The 26,573-nt window shown below is 36.7% G+C and overlaps 1 protein-coding gene across 1 annotated transcript in view; it reads left to right on the top strand.

The window, feature by feature from the left end:
* LOC135202128 (glutamic acid-rich protein-like) overlaps positions 1-26,573 on the top strand; it is a 95,997-nt gene that overhangs the window by 63,683 nt on the left and 5,741 nt on the right. The window contains exon 3 of the mRNA XM_064231378.1: positions 13,594-13,741. Within this exon, the coding sequence (XP_064087448.1) occupies positions 13,594-13,741 (148 nt within the window). The remainder of the gene's footprint in view (positions 1-13,593; positions 13,742-26,573) is intronic.

Below are 26,573 nucleotides of genomic sequence, written 5' to 3' on the forward strand. Positions count from 1 at the left end.
GCTCACAAAAACATACACATACCCAATGCGGAAAATAACAAAAGACAAGAAAGAGAAGGAAAGAAACAATGAACATTAAACACAATCTCTTGGATCCCGTCCAAAGGATACCAGAAGCGCGTAGTTGCTGACCAGTAGTCTAGCCACGAGTATCACAAACAAACAAACAAACATACACAAGCACACGCGTACAAATAAGTGAAAGCCTGTGAAGTATGGGACGACAAGGTTTGTTTGTATGGTGCTTTAATGTTGCATGGAACCAAGGGTTATTCAGCAACGGGTCCAACGGTTTTACGTGACTTCTGAACCACGTCAAGAGTGAACTTCTATCACCAGAAATACAAATCTCTGACGCCTCAACGGAACGCCCGAGAATCGAACTCGCGACCACCGAGGTAGCAGGCCAACACCAAACCGACCACGCCACTGAAGCGCTTGGGACGACAAGGGTCGTTCAAGTGACTGCGAAAACACCATAGTACTTCATAATGTCGCCACAGACAAGATTTACATACAATATACCCTTTAGACTTTGGCCACAGATGCAGTTATGTTGTGTAACGGTTTATGTAACAGCCGTGAAGTCGTAAGGGCTGGTTTGGCCCATACCCTCGAATTCTCCCTTCTACGTTGGTGCAGGTCAGGGAGGGAGGGAGGGAGGGAGAGAGGGAGGGACCTTAATATGTCACCAGGAAAAAAAAGTAAACATACAACTCACTTGAACAAAATAGACTCATTAATTATGCAGCTTTAGTAACGGGTTAAATGTACCTAAATAAAACACTTGCCATATCTTGACTTGACAAGCCTATAATGCATTAAAAACTGTAACGATGATGATAAACGGGCAAATAATGAAAACATTTACGTACCCACAAAAACTAATCAAGAATGAATGATGGCCGGTGTTAGAAAAACTCCAGTAAATGATAATACTTGATAGTTTTTCCTACTTAGAAAGGAAGGTCTTGTCGTCAGTCGTAGCACCGTACCTCTGGCAACATTCCCATATTATTATCCCATTAGATAACGTATCTCGAGATGTCTGGAGGCTCAATATGTTCGTATTTCCTTCCTCGTCTTAAACAAACCGATCAACAGAAGAAACAGAAGGAAATACGCATTCCCTTCGACGCTTCATGGTTTGATAAGTTCTACGCAATTAATTTAACAGTGACTCGTGTGTGTGTGTGTGTATACATACATACATACATACATACATATATTTTATATATATAAAATAGATATATATAGATATTATATAATATCTTAATTTTGCAGACGTTTACGTTATATTGGCAAATGAAGATGCAAATAGTATGGGCGATATATATATACATATATATATATATATATATATATATATATATATATATATATATATATATTATATATTTATATACATATACCTACTTAAATTAAATATATTTTTAATATATATATATACACATATATATATATACATATATATCTATATACTATATATATATATATTATATCTATGTGTGTGTGTGTGTGTGTGTGTGTGTGTGTGTGTGTGGTGGTGTGCGTGTGCGCGTGGTGTGTTATATTTGCAGAATGAAGATGCACATAGTACTGTGTGAAACGTCATAATGAATAAGTATGGCCTTTATGATGCTCGATACACACACACACACACACACACACAACACACACACCACACAACATATATATATATTAATATATATATATATATATATATATATTATTATATAATTCAACAAGAATTCATTCCCTAGGCTAGTGTTGAATAATGCAAAACTGGTCCAAGAGTAACAGTGGGGCAACTCAACCCATATTCCATAAAAACTTTGTGGTAAAACAAAAAAGGGAAAGTGGAAAAAAAATTCAACCCCAAATCAGCCCACATACCAGTTCCTTTCTACCTCCACACCCCAAGCAAGAAAACTGAAGATTAAGGAGGCGATGGGGGGATGGGGGGGGGGGGAGGTAGTGCATTACAAAACTGATGGGGCACTTACAACCCCTCACTGAGCGAAAACCCTATTTCCAACACACTCTGGGACCTTATCCCCACCCAACCCACCTTGAAATCTACTTCCTCCAGCAAATTCTCGCTCTTGAGGATGTGATAAGATCAGCTGAGCCGCGACCGAGATCCTCTTCACTCGTAGGGACAGCATCTACAAGCGAAAAAAAAAAAAAAAAAAAAAAAAAAAAAAAAAAAAAAAAAAAAAAAGTCTAGGGCTGTCGAGAATGAGTTCAACTATATATATATATCTTATATATATATATATATATATATATATATATACTATATGTATATATAATATAATATAATATATATATATATAATACAAGTGCTAAACGCTGCAGATGACACTGTTCAGCCGGGATTATACAGTTTCACAGAGGATGCAGAACAAAGGGAAATAAGAAGTAGAGAGAGATGAGAGATGAGACGGAGAGATCGAGAGAGAGAGAGAGAGAGAGAGAGAGTGGTGTTGGGAGTGGAGGGGGGGGGAGGGGGGAGTGGTTTCATTTACCAGGAAACCCAAGGGCTAGTCTACAGTTTCCATCTGTGAGAGAGAGAGAGAGAGAGAGGAGTTGGGGGTGGAGAGGGGAGGGGGTTTCCATTTACCGAGGAAACCTAAGGGTTAGTTTACTGTTTCCATCTGAGAGAGAGAGAGAGAGAGAGAGAGAGAGAGAGGCGTTGGGGTGGAGAAGGGGGGTGTTCCATTTACCGAGGAAACCCAAGAGTTAGTCTACTGTTTCTATCTGCGCCTGAAACATGAAGAGAATGGCCTGCCTGCTTGCCAATTCGAAAGGGGCTTATTCATTATTAGTGATGCATGAAAAGATGCATTCTCATAAATATCTGTACGTAACATTGTTATCTTTTGCCATTTATAAAAAAATGGCTGACTGCTTAAACTTTACGAACCATAATGATACACTGGCAGATGAGCAGATATAAAAACAGTGCCCAATCTTCAAAATCTGACTAGGTAATATATTGGGTAAATATTAATTAGTTAGGTCCTTTAACTGACGAAATAGTATTTCAAAAAAAGGATTTAAACAAATGCTTCTCCTTTTTATCAGCGTATGAACTGTGAAAAGAGCAGGGTCATCTTTGTTTCAATCTGACGAATTTATAAAACCCACTGTCCCACGAACTTCTCGCCTTCCCCGGAAACAGGGAGATGGTCATTCCTTTTCCACATTTTAGACGTCAGGGCTCCATTCCAGATTACGAATCTGGAATCCCTCTTCCAGAGATCGTCCGCGTTTCATCCCACTATCGGAAACAGACTCCCCAACTTTCCACTCCGAAAGACTATAGACCGACTTAAGTCTCCCATTCGGATATTACGCGGACCCCCCCCCCCCACCAACCCCTCCCCCCTTTCCACAGACTACCAAACTGGCATCCGTTCCAGAAAGAACTGCCAAAAATGAATTTATTTCTATGGATGTTGTCTTGTGAATTTCAGTTCGAGTGACATTTTACATATGTAATCATTCAAGCCAGTTCTCGGAATTCAAAGTTTATCCAGGCAGTCTCGGCCGTAATTTCTTGTCAGGGTGTTCGACTAATTCTTCCCAGATGCCTCTCAAAGGCAGAGTCTTCCTACGCCTGAACAGATTTATTATTCTAGATATTACCAATAGCTTCGTACAACAATAGACAAAAGCAAACATTTATTGAAAATAGTACAAAATGTACACTTAAACAAATTCTGAACAACTGAAAATTATATAAAAACCGAGACTTCCTCTTTTACACATTACTATGCAAAATTAAATTAATGCTATTTTGGAGTGGATTCATTCGAGAGCTGTGGTGTGACTGAGTTTACCATTCGAAAGCTGTGTGTGACTGAGTTAATCATAACTTTATAAGTAATTATATCTTAAAGAGAAGCAGGTCACTTCAAAGGAATAACGGAATACAAAAGAGGGCAATCAATAAATAAATGAACAAATAAAGTAACGATTTAATTAAACGTAGGCGTTTCGCGGTCGAGAGTTACAGGAATATCCCAAAAATCTAAATATAAAATTAATGATACAACTCATAGTATAAAAGAACTGTTTTCCTCGTTAATGTATCTTCATAGGATACTTGTGAAGGCTAATCTACATTTTGGCAAAGGAGGATTATAAAATCTGACGAGAGAAGATAAAAACGGGTGATACAATGCAGAATACATCACCATCTTCCAGGAGGATTTTCTAGGAGGATTGGCCCGCATGACCATTTGGATTGATCCCGGAGGGACGGGGAACCGTAAGCTTTGGCTTTTGCCTCCGTACCCAGGAATCAGGTAGTAACTGGTACTATGGGCCACGGAAACTGTCAAGAGATAAGTCCGCGTCCAGAATTGGATCTCAAAATTTCCTTGTGGAAGGGAAGGGAATGGGCGGAAAGGAATGCGGAGATTGAGGGAAAGAAAATAGGGAGAAGGGAGGGGATGGGGGAGGGAGGGAGAGAGAGAGAAGAGAGAGAGAGAGAGAGAGAGAGCCAAGGCAAGCTGAATGGGAATGTGGGGAAGGAAAGATTGGGGGCAAAGCTATTGTCATAGAAGAAAAAAAAGTTACAAAAAAAAAAAAACTATTGCCATAAAGGAAAAAAAGAGTGACAAAAAAACTATTGCCACAGAAGAAAAAAAATATGACAAAAAAAAAAACTATTGCCATAAAGAAAAAGTGACAAAAAGAACTATTGCCATAGAAGAAAAAAAGGTGACAAAAAATACTGACATAGAAGAAAAAAAGTGACAAATAACTATTGCCATAGTAGAAAAAAAGTGACAAAAAATATTGCCGTAGAAGAAAAAAGTAAAAAATAAAACTATTGCCATAGAAGAAAAAAAGGTGACAAAAAATATACCGCCCACTAGACAGAAAAAAAGTGACCAAAACAACTATACAATGGGCCATATATAAAGAAAAAAAAAAAGATGACCCCCCAAAAAAGTTAAAAAATGAGGCCAAGCTGCGTACAGAAGTGGAAAAAGGTAGGAAGCGGCGGCAAAAGAATAACAGAATAACTAAAAAGAAATGGAAGGGAAGAGACACATTTGGGTGCCATTGAAATTAAATTGAAAATAAAATAAAATACTGCGAATATTTTACATGAATTGAGAAGTACAAGACAATGGGAAGGCACAAAATATATTTCCAAAAGAAATGTGTGGGAAGAGGTATATTTAGATCAAGACAAGTTTTCCCACAAAAGAGATGAAAAGAAGGAAGGGGTGAAAAAGAAAATAATCCCGGCAAAGAGACGCGAAGTGACGACAAGTAAATGGGCGGCGAGATGAAAAGAAATTTCATGATAAAAAGAAATGAGAAAGGGACACTAGAAAAAAAAACAGGGAAGGTAATGGGAATATTGCATAGAAAGAAAACTGAAAGAGAGAGAGAGAGAGAGAGAGAGAGAGAGAGAGAGAGAGAGAGAAAGAGAGAGAGAGAGAGAGGGTGAACAAGATAAAAACAAGTATAAAATGCGCCGAAGTCCATAAAACTCTTAGCCGCGGCCAATGAAACTCAACCACGGCCCGGTGGTGGCCGATGTTGTTGGGCACTACAACCCTGCCAGAAGTACGATTATGGCTAACTTTAACCTCATATAAAATAGAAGCTACTGAGGCTAGAGGACTGCAATTTGGTATGTTGATGACTGGAGGGTGGATGATAAACATACCAATTTGTAGTCATCTAGCCAAAGTAATCTTTCACATCTGAGAGCGGACGAGCACAATAGTTTTCTTTCACAGAAAACCAGAAAATGCTCCCTGTTAGTTATGTTTAAGTGAGGAACCGAGAAAACATCATGGGAGACTAATGAAAAAAATATCAGCTAAAGCATTATGCATGACAGAGATGTAGGCTCTGCTGCTGAGTAAGAGAAATAACAAAGGAAAACAAATGGGATAAAAACATATAGAAATCACGAAACGAAACTCTATGCAAACTTCCTCGTTAGACCAAGAATAGTACAAAAAATATATATATAAAAAATTAAATTAAAAAGAGGAAGCTGTGACCCTCTAGAATAGTAGCTGTCTTAAACTCAAGGTGTTTATGTTAAGCCAATGGTATGAACAGAAACAATATAATCGTTGGTCACAATTCATTTAGTGTACTCAAAATATCATGAAATTACATCAAGCCACTTTGAAATATTTTGTCACATTATGTTGTTGTTGAAGATGGAATAAATAAATATACATATATATACATATATGTTTACTTAAATATACAGGTTTATATTTAAACACACACACCACATATATCTATATATATATAATATATATATATATATATATATATATATATATATATATATTAATATATATATATATAACTATATATATTATATATATATATATATAATTATTATATATATATGTTGTGACATTCACCATAGATGTGTGTGGTTGTGAAATGGACATATCGTATGCGTGTATATGTATATATATATAATATCTAATATATACGTATTATTATATATATATAGTATATATATATAATATATATATATATATATATATATATATATATACGTATAATATATCTGTATCTGTGGTGCGTGTGCATTGTATGAGCAGTACGTATATAAAGAACGTGGTGGTTTACCAATCAATTTATCAATTACTTCACTATGACTACAAACTTTGTAAATCTAGCCAAAATAAAAAATGAAAACTCCAAGTACGGACAGATTAAAAGTCAATAATTACCGAAATGACTCAGTAAGTTACCATAAGCCATATGAAAAGAAATATATAAATATATATATATATTATATATATATATGTGTGTGTGGGTCGTGTGTGTGTGTGTGTTTGGTGTGTGTGTGTGTGTGTGTGTGTGTGTATAAACGACATGATGTCAAGGAGAAAATATTACAACGTCCATATGACAACTATAACTCTTCCCCTTGCAGTTGACACGAGAGAACAATAATGGAACGTATACATATATTACCAAGACAGATCACAAACTCTAATTAAAAGAATGCACAGCAGTACACTGTCGGATTCTCTTCGCATCGGGGGAGGACTCTTCCCGCTCTCAAAATTATGGTTTTCACCTTTCATTTTGTTCAAGGAGAATGTAAGGGTGCATTGATCTGCCTTTTGGTGACGTTCCTTTTCCAACACATGTAAACTCCTACTTCCTTTTTTACTGTCCAAATCTTACGTGGTCATAAATTTACCTGACATTATATATGATAACGCAAACACGCAAATATTGTCAGATATATAACCTGCGCTGTTCATGACTTTAAAAGTAGTTGAGTACAGCTGCAGCGGATATACTTGAGAGAGAGAGAGAGAGAGAGAGAGAGAGAGAGAGAGAGAGAGAGAGAGAGAGAATGATTCAGCACTTTTTACAAACATTAAATGAAACACTCTTTTAACCATCTCTCCAACACGACGATACGAAACACCAACATCATCAGTATCACATACTTATCATTCGCCCTCGGCTAAAGATATGAAATATTTCCATGATAACAGATTTAAAGTTGCAGGATAACAAAAAAAGGACCATTTATCGGAACGCTGCAACAATCTTGGTGTCCCTCAGTCAATATAACACTTCTGTAATCAGTTATTATCTTCCTGACATAGTGGAATGAATGTGACCCAACGATAAAAAAAAGCTTGCTTTTGGGGCCTTGCTAAAAATAACAACGTGATAATAAAAGAGTTGTACACGTTTTAGTATCGCATAGCAGTCGGCAGGTTAAAGTACGCAGTAACTGAGTATATTGAAAAAATATGGACTTTGTGTTCAGTACACTCAGTACAGTTGACTATTAAGTGAATTCCCCACATACACATAGGCCCCCCCCCCCCACACATATATATACAGGGTGTCCATAAAGTCTCAGTACCATTACATCTATTTATTATTGCTCAGAATGGTACTGGGACTTTATGGACACCCTGTATATCTTGAAAGAGAAGAGGGGTAGATCCATGAGGTATTACACTGTGAGAGAGAGAGAGAGAGAGAGAGAGAGAGAGAGAGAGAGAGAGAGCCGAATAACAACAAGAACGAAAGTAAGAATAATCAATTTTAGATTCATTAGGAACAGTAGAAATGTAGCCTGTTCCTCTCATCGACCAACCAGCGCTAACGAGAGAAGCGTTTGTGTGTGTGTGTGTGTGTTTCCCTGTACAATGTCGAGATCTCTCCCTTCATCTCGACGAGATAATGGAAACCCGAGAGAGAGAGAGAGATAAAAACATGTGGGTCATCACAAGTAGCAAAACAAGATAAATCCATTGTACTGACAACGGGACTGAGATAACGGATCATGTTACCTGTCAAAACAGAAGCTGATGTCGTTAACAAAGCACTGTGACACTTGCATATACACACATACACTATACACTTTACACATACATACAAACATACATATAAATAAGTATGTATGTATGTATATATATATATATATATATATAAAAATAACATATAATACACATACACACCACCCACACCACACACACAACACACATAATAGATATATATACATATAGATTATATATAGATAGAGAGAGAGAGAGAGAGATGGGAGAGATGAGAAAGAATGAGATGAGAGAGAGAGAGAGAGAGAGATTCTCCATAATTTTTGGATGCGTCATCCAATGATTCCCTTTGCATGATTTATAATAATAGTAATAATTACAAAAATAATTCCCCTTAGCGTTCAGGGAGAAGAGAGATCTGTAAAAGATCCTGAATGGAAAACCGGGGAAGGGGGGGGGGGTTATTAGTACCGTATCATATAGTAATTTTGTTAAAAAAGGAAAATAAAAACACATTTCGGTAACATAAACCAACAAACATTTTATCTATTAAATCACACATCGATCAGTTCTATTCATGCAATCTTCTACTTATCCAACTATCATTTCTATACTGTTAAATCTAAACACCAACACTACATTTTATATTTGTTTTGTTCGTTAATAGCAATTGTAACAAGCGTAATTTTTAATGTCTGGGATAACTTGTTTTCGCAATTACTCACCAAATATCTCTCTCTCTCTCTCTCTCTCTCTTTGAAGCAGACATGCCCAACTATTTCTTTATCAGAGAGTTCACAAAGTTCATTTATCACAAAAAGGTACTGCAATGGACAAAGATATTGGGGCGTCTCTCGATATGTCGGTGAAAAGGCGTGTTTAGTACATACGTTAATAAAAAACATCTGCCAGCATTTACCACACACCAATATATGTATATGTAATATAATATATAATATATAATATATATATATATATATGTGTGTGTGTGGTGTGTGTATACGTATATATACATATATATGTTTGTATGTGTATGTATGTATGTATAACTGCCTTTTTTTTCTTACAGGAGCACTGAACACACTGCCTAATGTAATTTCTGATTATTCAACCGAATAAATCGTCCGTAATCTACATATTATAGCCTCAAATACCGCAAAGCAAAGCTTTTTAGGGGGACCTGCTTTTTTTTTACTTCTTTCTATAAATCTACCTTCTTGAAACGTCGCTCTAGATCTCTTCCAAGCTCATCTTTAATAAGAATAATGTATACGTAATTAAAACAGTATTAAAATATCGGGGCGGGGGGAGGAATGATAGATTAAAGGGAGGAAATAACCCTCAGAAAAATTTCGCTTCATGTCTATACATACTAGTACATACAAATGGTTAGGTAAGCGAGGCGCCCTTTTAGCTCGCAACTTTCGGGGATTGCGTCAACCTGCCTGGTTGCAGCCCTCACGTGTCGGCCCCACGCGAGAACAGACCTATGGCTCCCCTATCCGTGATATCCCAACGCCCCCCCCCCCCTTCCCCATTTCCATCTCTCTCTCTCTCTCTTCTCTCTCTCTCTTCTCGGGTCTCAGTCAGGGACGGGGCGGAAGACGAAACAAAAGGGAAGAAATACCGTCGGCTAGGACTCACTCCGTCTATAGTTGGCTCAGAATGTAACCCAATGTGGAAGAAGCTGACGTAAAATAGCGGTTTTTAGCTCACGTCTGAGCTGGAAACATAAGAAGACGTAAGCTATGTAAGCTATATTATATATATATATATATATATATATATATTCTTATCTATCTATATATATATATAATATAAGATATATATATATTACACACACATAACGGAGGGACACCTGATTGCTTCGCGATTGTTTCCGACATCCAACAATCCGTCACTCATGGGACGATAGGATTACGGACCGTGGGGGAGGGGGTGGAGGGGGGGGGTGGGGGGTAGGCTCAGGTCTAGGGAAAATTTACGAAGCTCCAGAATTGAATTTCGGATTTTGCATCCCACCTTGTGAGAAGCGTATTGTTAGCAAACGATACATACACTCATACATACGCATACATACATACATAAAGGTTTTTGCCACGAAGGAAAAAATGAAAAAGCGAGATAGATATATATATATACTCGTCTATATATAATACATGTGTCCATAAACAGTGAAATCCTGTAATGAACAAGACCTTATAGAAGCATAAAAAAAAGGTTAGTTATGAAAAGACATCTGGCAAAAACAAACGCGCACGTTATAAACAGGCCAACTACCGGTACGTTCCACTGCCACAAGAATGCCCATTAAATAAGGGGGCTACAAGGGAATAAAGGACGCGTGGTGGACCTCCGTACTTGTCCTGACCAGGTAAGACGTCGGACCTTGAAGAACTGGCATAATTAGACAGGAGATAATATCCCCAAAAGTTAACTGAAAGACACAGGTGCTGTTGTTGTATTTTATACTCCAAAGAATACGATGAGTTGAGTTTAATATTCGTACTGGAAATAAAACACTATCAAATGCATACGTCACGCGCCTTATACATAAAAGCAATCTGTAATAAACTGATAATCATTTGAAATCGCAAACTTAATGTGTGTATATATTATTATATATATATATATATATATATATATATATATATATCTATAATATGATGGATATACGTATATGTATATTATATATCTAATCTAACAAATATATAAATATATGTACACTATATATATATATATATTATATATATATAATATAATATATATATATATACATATGCGCGCGCGTGTGTCTGTAGAGAGAGAGAGAGAGAGAGAGAGTGAAGAGAGAGGATGGAGAGGACGACAGAGAGAGAGACGAGAGAGAGAGAGAGAGAGGAGAGCAACAATCGGGAAACGCTTGTAAAGAAAACCGACTTCGCAAATCAGGAGCAAATGGTGGAAAGACCAACTTATCGCCGTCAAAAAACCAACGCATCTTGGACCTTCGTCAATTTTCCGACGACAGACTGACTGACGGTCATAAATCAAAGAAAATATGCCATGCGTTAATTTCATTCACGTGTAGCTCCAATAATGCTAATGACAATTGAAGTGGCGATGAAAAGAACCACATCATTTGCATAATGATCGCGGTGCCAGACTTCAAAGTAGCAATGAAACCTATTGAAATCAGAAGTAGAGATTAGCCAATCACGGTTGGGATCAAATTATTAAAGTGTCATTTGCCATTTGCATAATCTTTGATGGCTTTTAGCTACGCTATTTTAGGGAACGATAAACACGAAAGATACATTAAAGAACACTGCACACACACACCACACACACACACACACACCACAAATATATATATATATATATTTTTTTTTTTTTTTTATTATATATATATATATATATATAATTACTCTGTAACACTTCACTGTCACGTGTACCTACCATGAGCTTCAAGGGATTGCAAAATCATTATTATACGTAAGGCTTTCCTTACTACGCACGCAGCTTACATAATGGGATGCATAGAAACATAAAAAAAAAAAAAAAAATTGGGGGGGGAAAAAACCCCAGCATGGACGTCAGCAAAGGCAATACGCACACGTGAAACAAATAAGCAGATAAAAAATTTAATACAGGTTAAGTATTCACAAAAACGCAAATCTGTCTTCACACACCAATATAAATTTAAAAACTCCAAAATGCAAAAACATAGATGTATAATTAGAGCATCTCAATCATTACTATAAGTAAACAGTTATTATCATGAGCTTAACAAACCACAGAGACATTCCTAGACCTCTCAAAAGGGGTAGCCAGCTGGACGGGGTACCGCATCAAAGGTGGCCCAGACCGAGGCAAGACATGACTATCGCCTTCAAATCATCTGAAGGCAAATACAACAATACATCCTTCTCGACGTATTCATCGCTGTTCATTTTTTTTTTTTCCATTTTTTAAAAAAAATTTCCCCCTATCTTCCCCCTATTCCTCAAATGTAATAGTGATTAGTGTCGTGGTATACCACTCAGATGTCGGGCGGTTCGCGCCTTCCCCCAGGCCGATGAAAAAATCACTGGCTCTGTATCATAGTCAGTTACTGCTGCAGTGTGGGGTCTGCGGAGGGAGGTTAAAACCAACGATCTTTGGAAGCTTAAATTTCGAGTCAATGGCCCATTTAGGCGTGCTTGTTAAATAAGGTTTCATCTACTGAAATAAATAATAATAATAATAATAATGAGAAGAGTATTGAAATAATAACAATCATGATAGTGAGACGAGATAGAGAAATGAGGTAAAACTCTATTCCTCCTCTTGGTTAGGATACAAAAGCAGGAGAGAGAGAGAGAGAGAGAGACGCTGAGGGGGAAGACGAGAGAAGGAGATGAGAGAGAGAGAGAGAGAGAGAGAGAGAGAGAATCTATATATTTCGATAATGAATGTAAAGAGAGGGAGAAACAGAGACAGAGTAATAAAGGACAGGTATGGGTGGTGGAAGATAGAAATGGTTATACAAGGACGAGAGAGAGAGGAGGAGAGGAGGAGAGGAGCAGAGAGATGTGAGAGAGGAGAGGGAGAGAGAGGAGAGACATTGCGCCACTGTTCAAGGGAATTAGAAGCATGGAGGGGAGCAGAAGGGGGAACGCAGGAAGAGGGATAAGGGGGAAGGGAGGGGACGCGACGTTATACAAGTGAGAGAGAGAGAGAGAGAGACTGCAAATTGCGCAACTAATATACAGCCCCGCAAAGAAGAGACAATGGAAAATACACCTTTGTTATTAGGTAGTTAGGCTTTGTACTATATAAATATTAGATAAAATTAGGAATACATACCACACACACAACACACACACACACACACACACACACACACACCACATATATATATATATATATTATATATATATGATAATATATAATATATATATATATATAAATATATATATATATATATATATCATATTATACATTAAAATCGAATTTCACTCCAACTTGGAAAAAACAACTCTCACCCGAATGGGTGTCTGGTCAGTCTAAATGACATTACCCCCCCGACGTGTGAAGAACAAAAGGGACTCAAAACAAAACTACAAAAACACCAACAAACACTAAAGGGATACTAAACGACAGCGCGGCTTCGTGGCAATTCCCAATACTGGCAAAGTTCTAGGATAAGGAATTACGAATTGTGATTAGGACTAAGTAAATAACAAGGCAGATATTTAACAACTTCAAGGACAACGATATCATAATGATGATTAATGTGTAAATATGGGAGCAGATGTTCAACAACTTCCAATATGAAAAATCGACTTGATCGATATATAAAGAAAAACAACAACAACAACAACAAAAAACCACACCGGCATCAGAATCTTACGCAAAACGCCCTGAACTCGGACCACGTGTCTTCCAACGCGAGTGGTCAGGTTGTGGATGGGGGACAAATGGGGGTGGGGTGTGGTGGGGTGGGTGGGGTGGGGGGAATAAAGTGAATAAGGCAAAGGAAGAATGGGGAAACTAGGGCATGGGGGTAAAGAGTTCAAGGGATAAACTTCGTATCCCCCAATAAAGATCTGAAGCGCACTGAATAATACGTAGTCTGCTATTCCCTTAGAACGCTTCAAGGTCAAAGATAACATCGATAATAATATTTCCCTAAGTTTACAGGCTGTTTTTGTGACTACGTACACCTACGTTATGCAAATAACATTACCCAACTCCTCGGATCATTTCAACGTCGTATATACACGACCAGCGACCAGACACACTATACTATTACAGAAAGGGAGAGTGAAGAATCAATACTTTTAAAGCTAAAAGCTGACGTGTTCCACATGGGAGAGCCGATGCAAAGAGGGGGTTTCGCGACTACCTTTTCAGAGGATCAGAATAAGTTTCTGTTATTGTTATTACAGACCTCATTCGATAACCCGCCGATTCATAGAGCGACTTTCCAATTCTCGGCGCTTCTCCGTAACGTTTGCGGGGTGGGGTTTGGGGGTGGGGTGGGCCCTTTCCGACGACACCACCTCGAGGAAACTCCCTTATGAAAGCTCTCGCGCCGCGCGCGGAAACCTCTAGAAACGTTTCGTAAGCGAACGTCAGCAGTGACGTCACTGCAACCGGACACGCCCAGAGCCAAGGCTCCGCCCCTTTTTCGACAGCGGGAACTCCGCCCCTCCCCCTTTCACGCTTGCTTGGCACAACGGCCGTGCTTTTATTTTGGCGGCGATGGGTTCCATAACGCGTATATACCTCATGGGAGTGAACTGCGAACGATTTACTCGCAACAGGATTGTGGACACCGTCCTTTACCTAACACCCTCCCGGCTTCCCATCCATCCAGCCCCCCCTCCCCATCGCCCCCCACAAGAGCCAGTTAATTTAAAGATAACATAAAGGACAGACGAACTGACCACATTTCAAATGATGTATTCAGAGACAAAGCAGATCTATGGAAGCACGGTGGACTAAACCATGGCATATAATATATATATATATATATATATATATAGATATATATATATTATATGTATACATATATATATATATATATATATACATATGTATATAATAATATATATATGTGTATAGTATATATATATAGATACATCTATATATATATATATATATATATATATATATATATATATATATCAATGGAAATAGCGACATAACCGGATGCCAGCTATTCTCTAAATCCTATAAGCTGCTCTTGCAAAATGGCCTTTACCAGACGTGCTGTTATTACTTTTATCAAATACAACACACAAGGCGTGAATAGTTTTTTTTTTTTTTATGGAAAAATATAATCAGCAACTGCTTCTTTGCAGACACACAGCTGTGGGATTCTAAAAAATTCTATTTAAATCCCATTTCATTCTCATTATTACTGCTGCTGTTGTTAAGTACACTTTCCATCCCATGGAAAATACGAACACCTATAGTAGATTCACATCAATCGTGCATTTGATGTCTAGACCAGTCCCTTACGACGCTCCTGATTGGCTGTTATGCCAGTCACAGGGCCGAAAACTCTTATTCTCTCGTGAGAGTTCACACAGGCAGGATGTATGCTCCGTCTCTCCTGAGGGATACGTCCTTCAAAAGTAAACCTCATAAGAGACGGAGCATACATCTTGGTTATGTGAACTCTCTCGAGAGAGACTGAGAGTTTCCAGCCCTGTGACTGGCTTATCAACAGCCAATCAGGAGCGTCGTAAGGGACTGGCCTAGACATCAAATGCACGGTTGATGTGAATCTACTACAGCTACGAATTCACATAGCGTAAAATAACAAAACAGCATCTGCAGGGCAAATGTAAACCTTTTCATTGAAATGACCTCCACTTTTGATTCCATAACTCAATTTCATATACGATATATTTCAGTAATAACGTCAGATACATAAAAAAAACAATAAATTCCGAGCGCATCTTTATTTTAAGCGAAAGGTGATTGTTTCAGAATATTTATGGACTTCAAAGCACTTGTGCCAACACACTTGTAAAGAAATTTATGATTAAAGGCCAAGAAAACAGCAGTTAATTAAATTTAGGCTTCGTTCCAAAACTAACGTAAATAAATTAATTTTATCAAATGTAAGTAAAAAGGGGAAGACAATTTTATCAAATGTAAGTAAAAAGGGGAAGACAATTAAATTATGGTTCTGTTCTATGTCTCACGAGATGAGACTCTGTACACTAGCCTAAAACAATGTTATTTTTGAAACAGACATAAAATAAATAACAGTGACACTTGCTGTCCACTCACATTAAGTGAAAAGTTTTTTTTAGCCGAGAAATACCCCATAACCATGGGAACACACGAGAAAAAAAAAACTCTTGAAGGGGTAGATGAAGTCATGATTAAAGCGGTTGACTTTCGGGTTCATAATCCTCAAAATGTCAACCAATCTAGTCAGCCATTCATACCAATCACTTCCAAGGCTATGGATTTTTCCCCTTCTCTCTGTTTCTCATGTCATTTTAGCTGCCTCTTTGCAAGAAATAGGTTTGACATCACTTGAGAAGAGATGTCCAAAGAAATACACACCTCTCTTTTGGCCTTGCTTTACCCAACTTACTCTTTATAGCATAGAAAAAAAGAAAAAAGGTGTTTTTTGAAGGTTTTACTGATACACGGTTATGGATTTATGAAACGCAAAATCCGAAGTACATTTGAATGCATCATGCAAATTATATGAACCGTACGAGGATGAGTGCTCAGGATTACAAAAAAGAATTGTCCTGTACAGAGATTTGACACAGGTTTCAGGGTAGAACACTTTAAAAAAAAAAACTATTGTTTTATCCGAGATATATATCTACTGTAGAAACCCACAAGGAGAGCGATGGGCTGGTGATTTTTAGGGGGAACTTTAGACAGACACCAGAAGTATACAATACAAGATACTCTAGTCTGTGAGACAGAAATATGAATATCCGGTTCCTTTCCGACGTGGGATTGTTTAGCTCTTGCCACGAAGCTCTGCAACGTGTGTCTGCAGCTTTTGAAGAAGAGCAAACAAGGTTCTTTAGTGTAAAGAAATAACATCTCTTAACTGAAAGCTTTCAACTCTTGACGTGAGTTAAATGTTACATTTGAAGAGAGGATCTTAGGAACACGTATCGCATGAACTCGGTCAATATGCCCAGAAAAGGAGTCAGGTAATGGAAATAGGAAGATAACTGGGTACAACGGAAAGGAATTAATATGATCTGAAAACTAAAGGAGAATACGATATTAGATCAGGGAACTAAAAGTAAATGAGGCCATCTCTAGATGCCACACTGGGAGATAATTATTCGACTTGCAAAAGGCACTAATAAATGTTCATTACCTTTTAGGATGAATTATACATTTGCTACACAACTTGAAAAACAAGAAAACCCTTACCTGAGAGAGAGAGAGAGAGAGAGAGAGAGAGAGAGAGAGAGAGAGAGAGAGAGAGAGAGAGAGAGAGAGACCATTTTTTTTAAACAAAACTTTGTTTACTTCTCACTATAAATTCGTACGTCAGTCACACAAGTTTGAATAAAAATGATGCCAGGAATTTTTCGTCTATCCAAATAGTAGGTTGATTTTTGTCGAGATAAACTAGTCTTTTATGGGAATTCCTTTTTTCTCTCAATTAACTTTTATCTTATGCAGGAATAGGAATAAGGATAAAGCACACTCACACAAACATATATAATATATACATAAAGGTAGAAGCCACGAAGGAAATTGAAACAGTGTCTTCTACCTTTATTTATATATGCATCACGTTAAAAATTTTCGTGAATCAGTTATACATACATACATATATATAATATATGTATATATGTATGTATGTACGTGTGTGTATGTGTATATATATATATATATATATATATGTATGTATGTATATATGAATAATTATCACATCACCGTGATTCATATAAATCATTCGAGCTACAAATGTCCTTTAATATCTAATTCGCTCTACATCGGAATTAATTTATTTTCATATATGTAAACCGAAGGGGAATATAACACATTGATGATCCCAATATCAAAATGTGTACTCAACATAACAATGGAATTCACTGACATACACCAACCTGACTATGGAACAGTTTACCGTTTCCAATGATTTCTTCACCGAAAAAAGACACTTTACCCCGTTCCCCCATCACTAATCCTCAAATAAAAGCAGTTCTGATACCTTGACATGGAAAATGGTGACCACACCTACAAGGACGACCAAAATGAAGGAAAACCTTTACTGGCAACCAGGAACCCTGGGTCGTAGCTGGCAACCATCCAATTCAACCTGCACTGAGGATACTGGTCAGAAATACAGTAGCAGTGACTAAACAACCAACTGCCATTCTAGATTTTTATTCTCTACCTCGATGGCAGAGGTTCCAGTTTCCTGGTTTAAGAGGTCCCATGGTACGGGGGGACCAATACCTGTAGTTATGGAGGTCCAGTCAGAGATGGTTGAATATGGTCACCTTTTATGGCAGGTTCGCAAAACTTCCAGAAGGGCCACTTTAATTATGTTACTGTCAAGCTAATTTGCTGCTATGTCAGTACCGGCTACCGATTTGGTGAGAGAGAGAGAGAGAGAGAGAGAGAGAGAGAGAGAGAGAGAGAGAGAGAGAGAGAGAGAGAGAGAGAGAATGTCACTCATCTCTTATAGAGAACGAAGTTGCTATAGACATCCTGTTTATCTTTGATTGCCTACTTGACGCAATGAAGAAAAATGCTGGCTTGAGATTCCAGCTTCCGTTCTGAGTAAGTCTTGTACGCACTCTTCACTTATTCACTCACTCTTTTGGCTTTTCCATTTCCATACTCATTGTGACCCACTGCCCATCGTATCAGACTCCCTAATTCTAATACAGGTTCCCGAGACATTACTCTCAGAATGTTGTTACCATACCATTTACCTACTTGCCCCCAGAACGAGATCCTGCTGGTGTTTCTGTAAGAGAATTCACTAACTAGCAAGTTTCTCTCTCTCTCTCTCTCTCTCTCATTAAACACCAAATGTGAACCAGTTGAAATCTCGTGAATTTCACATTAAATGAACTTCCAGCAAATTTGTCTTTCATTTACCTCAGGAAGTCTTCAGCAACCTCGTTCTCTAAAGGAGATGACTGAAATCTCTCTCTCTCTCTCTCTCTCTCTCTCTCTCTCTCTCTCTCTCTCTCTCTCTCTCTCCAAATATGGTAGCAGGTACTGATGATGGAGCAAATTAGCATGACAGTAACATAATTACTTAATTAAAATGTTGAAATAAAATTCGCTTATATTTCTCGTTGCAACCATAAGCTGATTTTGTCTCTCATTTCACCTCCTATTCTAAGTTTGTTTCTTTTACACAGTTCATTTTAGACATCTTTATTTTTTTCCCTTTATATTTCTTTATTAATTTCTTTCTTAATGAGTTTCTCAGCTTCATTTCGCTTCCTTTTATAACTTCCCATCCATTACTTGTTCCCCTTTTCATCTTTTCCATTTGTCATTTTTCTTTCCTATTGTTTCATAAGCTCCTCATTTCTTAATGACGTCCTATAATATGCTCCGAGTTTCTGAAAATTCTCTTTCTCTGTGGCTTGCTTGGACGTTTTTGCTACTCCTCTTTACGCCTTCCTCTCATTCCTTCCCTATTACGTGCTTTAACCCCTATTTTACCCATTCCCTTTAAACGTTTCTCCCTTCCATTTTCTCACCTTCACCCACCCCTTCTCCTACCTCCCTTCCCCTCATCCGATTTCCCCTTTCATCTCAACATCCTGAAAATACCGAATCCATTTTCCCATAAAAACCCAGTTCTAATAACCTATCCGAATCACCCCCCCCCCCCCCCACCCCCCCCCCCCCCCGCCCCCACCACCTCTACCCACCCGCCCAGCCTTCATAATCGAGGGGAGATGACCAGAGAGAGATGATAGAGGAGAGATGATCGTGAGGAAAGATGGTCGAGGGGAACATGATAGGGGAGAGATGATCGACGGGATATGAGCCAAGAGAGATGATCGAGGGGAAATGATCCAGGGTAGATGATCGAGTTGACATGATCGAGGAGAGATGATCCAGGGAAGATGATCGAGTTGACATGATCGAGGAGAGATGATCCAGGGAAGATGATCGAGTTGACTCGATCGAGGAGAGATGATCTCGGGCGAAAATAGAGAGACAAAAGATTCAACTCATCAAGAGTTCGGGATCGGTAATTTCGTAATTGGAATTTGACCACTTCCTTCCTCTCTTTACGGTTCGTCATTACTCTTTTTTTCGTAAATCTCGATCGACTTCGCTTTACTCGAATGGAACTTGGTAACTGATACCAATAGTTATTATTATTATTATTATTATTATTATTATTATTATTATTATTATTATTACTGGCATACAAAGTAGAATCACGTCTTGAGGAAACCAAATGACAAAAAAGAACCTTCTGTAGATTTCTGAATTTCATCTTGTTAAACCAATATATGTAAAAAAACTACACACACGAAGGGTATTTATTTCACTTCAGTAAAACCCGAGAAATTTGCTGTTTAAAAACATGAAAATTTACAACAATACCATTAAAGTTACTCAGGTCAGGAGAAAGAGAAAATAGACTGGAATCCACAACGAACCTTTAGTAGTCTACAGTGTGGCACACAGGGCATACTGTAAGCCTCCCCCCACTACAAGACCGGGATGTACAGAACTAGTCGTCCAGCTGAGATAGCAAAGCCAGAATGCAAAGGAAGCCAGAGGAAAAGTAAAAGAAACTGAACTGTTTCTGGCAGCAGCAAGGGCACACCCTCCTGCTAGTTTGTAATGCATTCAAACCACTCACTGCATTTTTCATCGTTTTGTGGAGCAGAGAAATATGAAAATGAAGAAGGGATAAAAAAAATCACCCTCATATATTTTGACGAGTGCTTTGAGCGGTCAGGAACATCCAAATGCTGGAATAATGTATATACAACATTAGCACAGCTATCCAATATACATAAGTTATTTCAGTCACTTGTAGACTTCCTCTTTCAATCCCTTAACTTCTCTCTCTCTCTCTCCACAAAACATCAAGAAAGCCCCTCCATTTCTAATCAGATCAATCCATCCTGGATTAGCCCTTCCTTTCTCTCTCTCTCTCTCTCTCTCTCTCTCTCTCTCTCTCTCTCTCTCTCTCTCTCTCTCTCTTTGGCGTGTTTAGCAGATTCGCAATACGATGAGGTAGCAGGAAGGGAACTGGCATTTCTCATCTATGAAATCAGCAACAGTCCTAACCAAAAAGATACAAAAGCATTCATAGATATATTAGAAGGATATAATCCTTCAAACTGGAACAAATCTAATGAAAACATCTTGAAAATAATTGAAGAAGTTCCAAATAAAATCCAAGTGGTCAAGAGACTCATAAAGAAAATATACATAAACCAACATATTCCGACAAAGAAAATGAATAAAATATTATGGAAAAGTTGGATTTTTTAATGTCAGAATTTCTGGATATGAAAAAAAGAACAACATACCAGAACAGGAAAGAGACATGGGAAAATCCTTATTACTACCAGTATTAAATGAAGGAGAAAACACGCAAACCATCATAGTGATGAATGCGCAGGGTTTAGTTACGAGTAACTCAAAAAAGAAAAATAGTAGTACTTAGGAAGAACTAACCCAAAATTGAAAAGAAATAGATATAATGAAATAAGTGAAACCTGGTATTCCCAAGAGACTGGGAATGATGATCAAATAAAAGGGTTCCAAACTTATAGATCAGATAGAAAAAATAGGAATCAAGGGGGAACCGCAATATATGGGAAAGACAAAAAACAAGGAAAAATATATGAGAAATATAGTAACTCAGAATGTGAACTAATAGCGGTAGAATTTGAATCTGAAAAAATTGATGAACATAGTAATATATAGACCTCCTAATACTAAAGAGTTTGACTTAATAATTGAAAAATTGGATGATATATGTAGAAATCACAAGGACTGGACTATTCTCCTATCTGGTGACTTCAACTTTCCTTTCGTAGAATGGAAAGAACGAATAGGAGATTGTGGTTGTACTTATACATATAAAAAAGAGAGTAATAGTAGTGCAGAAGATAAGAGGCAATTTGAAAAGCTATTAGATATGCTACTAGAATACAACATTCAACAAATAAATCACCTGCCAACAAGAAAGGAAAATACTTTAGACTAGTATTTGTGAACGAGATGAATTATGTTAAAGAAATAATAGTTTATAATGCGAGTATTTCAGACCATAATGTCATAGAATTAAACAGTCATTCCAAAGCAAGTGAAAATAGAGATAAGCAAGAAATGAAAAAGTGGGAAGGATATGAAAATAAAACACAACTTCTACAGTAAAAATATATAAATGGTCAGAAATTAATGAAGAATTAAACAAAGATTGGGATAACATTTTCGTAAGTGATGACATAAGGGTAAATACGGGGAGCCTATTATATAAAATATTGGAGAAAATAGTGGAAAAATATATACCGAAGAAGAAAAGTAAACATCATTCATGCATACCAAGGATCATTAATGTTCCAGAAAATCAGAAAGGGAACAAAAAAGGGTCTTGCAAAAGAAAAAAATGCATGGAAAGTTATAGAACTAAAAAGTAAGATAGAAAATGCAGAACAAAAGATTATACAATCAAAAGAAAATGAAAAACGGGACTTGGAAGAAAAAACCCTATAAATATCAAGCAAAACCTCAAACTATTATACTCATATGCGAAGAAGATGAATAAAAGAAGAATAGAAATAGGCCTGCCCCTGAGAATTGAAGGGGCGGAGATTAACGCAATGGGAAAAAAAGGAAAGGCAAATTTGCAACATTAACTGGTCCAGAACGATATAAGAAGAGAATTCACCCCTAGAATAGATAATGAAGATAATGATATAGAAGTAAGGGATGAAAATAGTGGAATATTTAGCTGACATAGATATTAATGAAGCTGATATTGTGCAGGCTATTAATGAAATTAAAAATGGAGCTGCTGCAGGGCCTGATGGAATTCCTGCTATTTTGTTAAAGAAAGTAGTTCATTCTATCGCAAAGCCACTTGCAATATTATTAAGACAAAGTGTAGATACAGGCAAGATTTATGATGAGCACAAATTCATTGCATATATTACCCCTACTTTCAAAAGTGGATCAAGACTAGAGGCAAGTAATTATAGGCCTGTGAGTCTAACATCAACATATTATGAAAGTGTATGAAAGGGTAATGAAGAAAAAAGATTATGAAACATTTAATAAAAAAATAATTTGTTTAATAAAGGACAACATGGTTCGTACCCGGAAAAAGTACACAAACCCAACTGTTAGTCCACCGTGAGAACATATTCAAAAATATGAAAAGCGGAAATGAAACAGATGTGGTTTATTTAGACTTTGCAAAAGCTTTTGATAAAGTAGACCATAATAATTAGCGAAGAAAATTAGAAAACACAATATCGTAGATAAAGTAGGAGATGGTTAAAAGAATTTTTACACAACAGAAAACAGATAGTTATTGCAAACGACGAGAAATCGGATGAAGCCAAGGTAATATCCGGTGTGCCGCAAGGTACGGTGTTAGCTGCAATACTGTTTGTTATTATGATTGAAGACATAGACAATAATGTTAAGGATTTTCGGTAGTGAGTAGTTTCGCAGATGACACAAGAATAAGTAGAAGAAATTACTTGTGATGAAGATAGGAACGCTCTACAAAGAGACCTTAACAAAGTATATGATTGGGCAGAGGTAAATAGGATGGTATTTAACTCTGATAAATTTGAATCAATAAATTATGGAGACAGAGAAAGAAAGCTATATGCATATAAGGGACCTAATAATGAGACCATCACAAATAAGGAAGCAGTTAAAGACCTTGGTGTGATGATGAATAGGAACATGTTATGCAATGATCAAATAGCAACTCTGTTGGCAAAATGTAAAAGCAAAAAAATGGGAATGTTGTTACGGCACTTCAAAACAAGAAAAGCTGAAACACATGATTATGCTTTATAAAACATATGTTCGTTAGTCCACTTGATATTGCAATATGATATGGTACCCACACTATCAAAAGGATATTGCACAAATAGAGAGTGTACAAAGGTCCTTTACAGCTAGAATAGAAGAAGTTAAGGACCTAGACTACTGGGGAAAGACTACAATTCTTAAAATTATATAGTCTAGAAGGGAGAAGAGAACGCTACATGATAATTCAGGCATGGAAACAGATAGAAGGCTAATACAGAAAATATCATGGAACTAAAAATATCAGAAAGAGCAAGCAGAGGTAGATTAATAGGTGCCCAAAACTATACCAGGAAAATACGGAAAGCACACAGACATTAATCCACTACGCACCAGCATCGATAATGCAGCGTCTATTCAATGCGTTTGCCAGCTCATCGAGGAAATATACAGGAGTGAGCATAGATGTTTAAGAATAAGCTCGACAATATCTAAACTGCATCCCAGACCATCCAAGATTGGAAGATGCAAAATATACCGGAAGATGTACTAGCAACTCTCTGGTAGACATTAGAGGTGCCTCACACTGAGGGACCTGGGGCAACCCGAACAAGATGTAAGGTCTGTAAGGTAAGGTCTCTGTGGAAATCATTAACACAAACTTCATCCATTATACATCCGTCAGGTAAATCAATTCTGGACCAATCTCTCTCTCTCTCTCTCTCTCTCTCTCTCTCTCTCTCTCTCTCTCTCTCTCTCTCTCTGTCATTGGCTTTTAACACCGCACTTGATTAAGTCCGCACAATGAACCTATCTTCCCCCCGACTTCAATCTAGAGATATACACAACTTTTTTTAAGGACTTCTCCAGAGATCTTCGGGTCTGAAGGATTACTTGACATTCCATTAGGGAGTAATAATAATGCTCTACTTCCAGCGGGACCAGATATGGGCGATTACTCGAGAGAGAGAGAGAGAGAGAGAGAGAGAGAGAGAGAGAGAGAGAGAGAGAGAGAGAGAGAAATTCTACTTTCTTAATGGCGCTAGGATTAGTCAGTATTACTTCTGCACTTAATACATAGACGAGAGAGAGAGAGAGAGAGAGAATTTTGGTGGGACAGCATCAGCTTTCCTCTCGATACACACACATACACACACACACACACACACGCACACACACATAAAGTCCATTAAACATTCTCCCTTTAATTTACAAAAATATCTTGCATCATATACCGCGTGCATGGCCATAAATACTACTCAAAAAAATAATTTTTAAAAATTCATGAAAATAAGAAGGAACCTCGTGTTTATTCCATAGTGCTTTGACCCTGCAGTGATACATAAACAAAACAATGAAAGAAATGGTATGAATTGCAGAAAGAAACCACTGGGAAAAAGACAGTAAAAACGCAGGTGACTAAATAATAACGACTAGGCCAGCAAGAAATAAAAACAAGATATAACAAGCGAATACCATTAAACAACTACAATAAACATGATACATAACTGACAATTCAAAATGTTTATTTGAAAATGTACACAAACAAATAAAAGAAATAATGAAATATATATAAATATAATTCAAAATGTATATTTGAAAATGAACACATACACGAAATAATGAAAAATATATATACTGAATAAATAAAATTCATAATGCATACTTGCAAAAGAACAGAACCAAATAAACGAAATAAAAAATATACATAACTGGATAAATATAATTCAAAATGTATATTTGAAAATGAACACAAACAAATAAACGAAATAATGAAAATATATATAACTCGATAAAAAATTAAAAATGTTTATTTGAAAACGAACACAACAAAACAAAAGAAATAATAAAAAATATACATAACAAATAAAATTCACAATGAATATTTGAAAATGAACAAAACCCGCCAAAAAACGAAATAATGAAACATACACAACAGAATGAATAAAATTCACAATGTGTATTTGAAAACAAATACAAACAAAATGAATAATAAAAAATATACATAACTGAATGAATAAAATTCCTAACGTACATTTGAAAACGAACACAACCGAATAAACGAAATAATAAAAAATATACATAACTGAATGAATAAAATTCCTAACGTACATTTGAAAACGAACACAACCGAATAAACGAAATAATGAAAAATATACACAACTGAATGATAAATTCCTAACGCATATTTGAAAACGAACCCAACCGAATAAACGAAATAATGAAAAAAATACGCAACTGAATGAATAAAATTCAAAATGTATATCTGAAAACGAACACAAGCAAGTAAAAGAAATAATTTAAAAAAGTATACATAATGGAATGAATAAAATTCTTCACGTATATTTGAAAGTGAACACAAACGAATAAACGAAATAATGAAAAAAACAATACTACAATAATACGAGTGCAACAACGGATACAACAACGATATGCACCTCATTCGAACGGCCACGAGTGCGACGTCGTCACCCACACCCCATTGATCGACCCAGTTTTCACGGAGAGGAATCGGGCCGAGGAAACGATTCCCGATTAATGGGCGCCAGTTGTTCGGTGCAATCATTTAACAGTATATATATATATATATATTATATATATATATATATATTATATATATAATATATATATAGATATATATTAGATATATATATATATATATATATATATATACATATATATATATAAATATATATATATATATATATATATATATATATAGTATATATATATATGGTATATATATATATAATATATATATATATATATATATATAATATCTATATA

This window comes from Macrobrachium nipponense, chromosome 30 (assembly GCF_015104395.2).
Source record: "Macrobrachium nipponense isolate FS-2020 chromosome 30, ASM1510439v2, whole genome shotgun sequence".
In the NCBI taxonomy this organism is placed as follows: Eukaryota; Metazoa; Arthropoda; class Malacostraca; order Decapoda; family Palaemonidae; genus Macrobrachium; species Macrobrachium nipponense.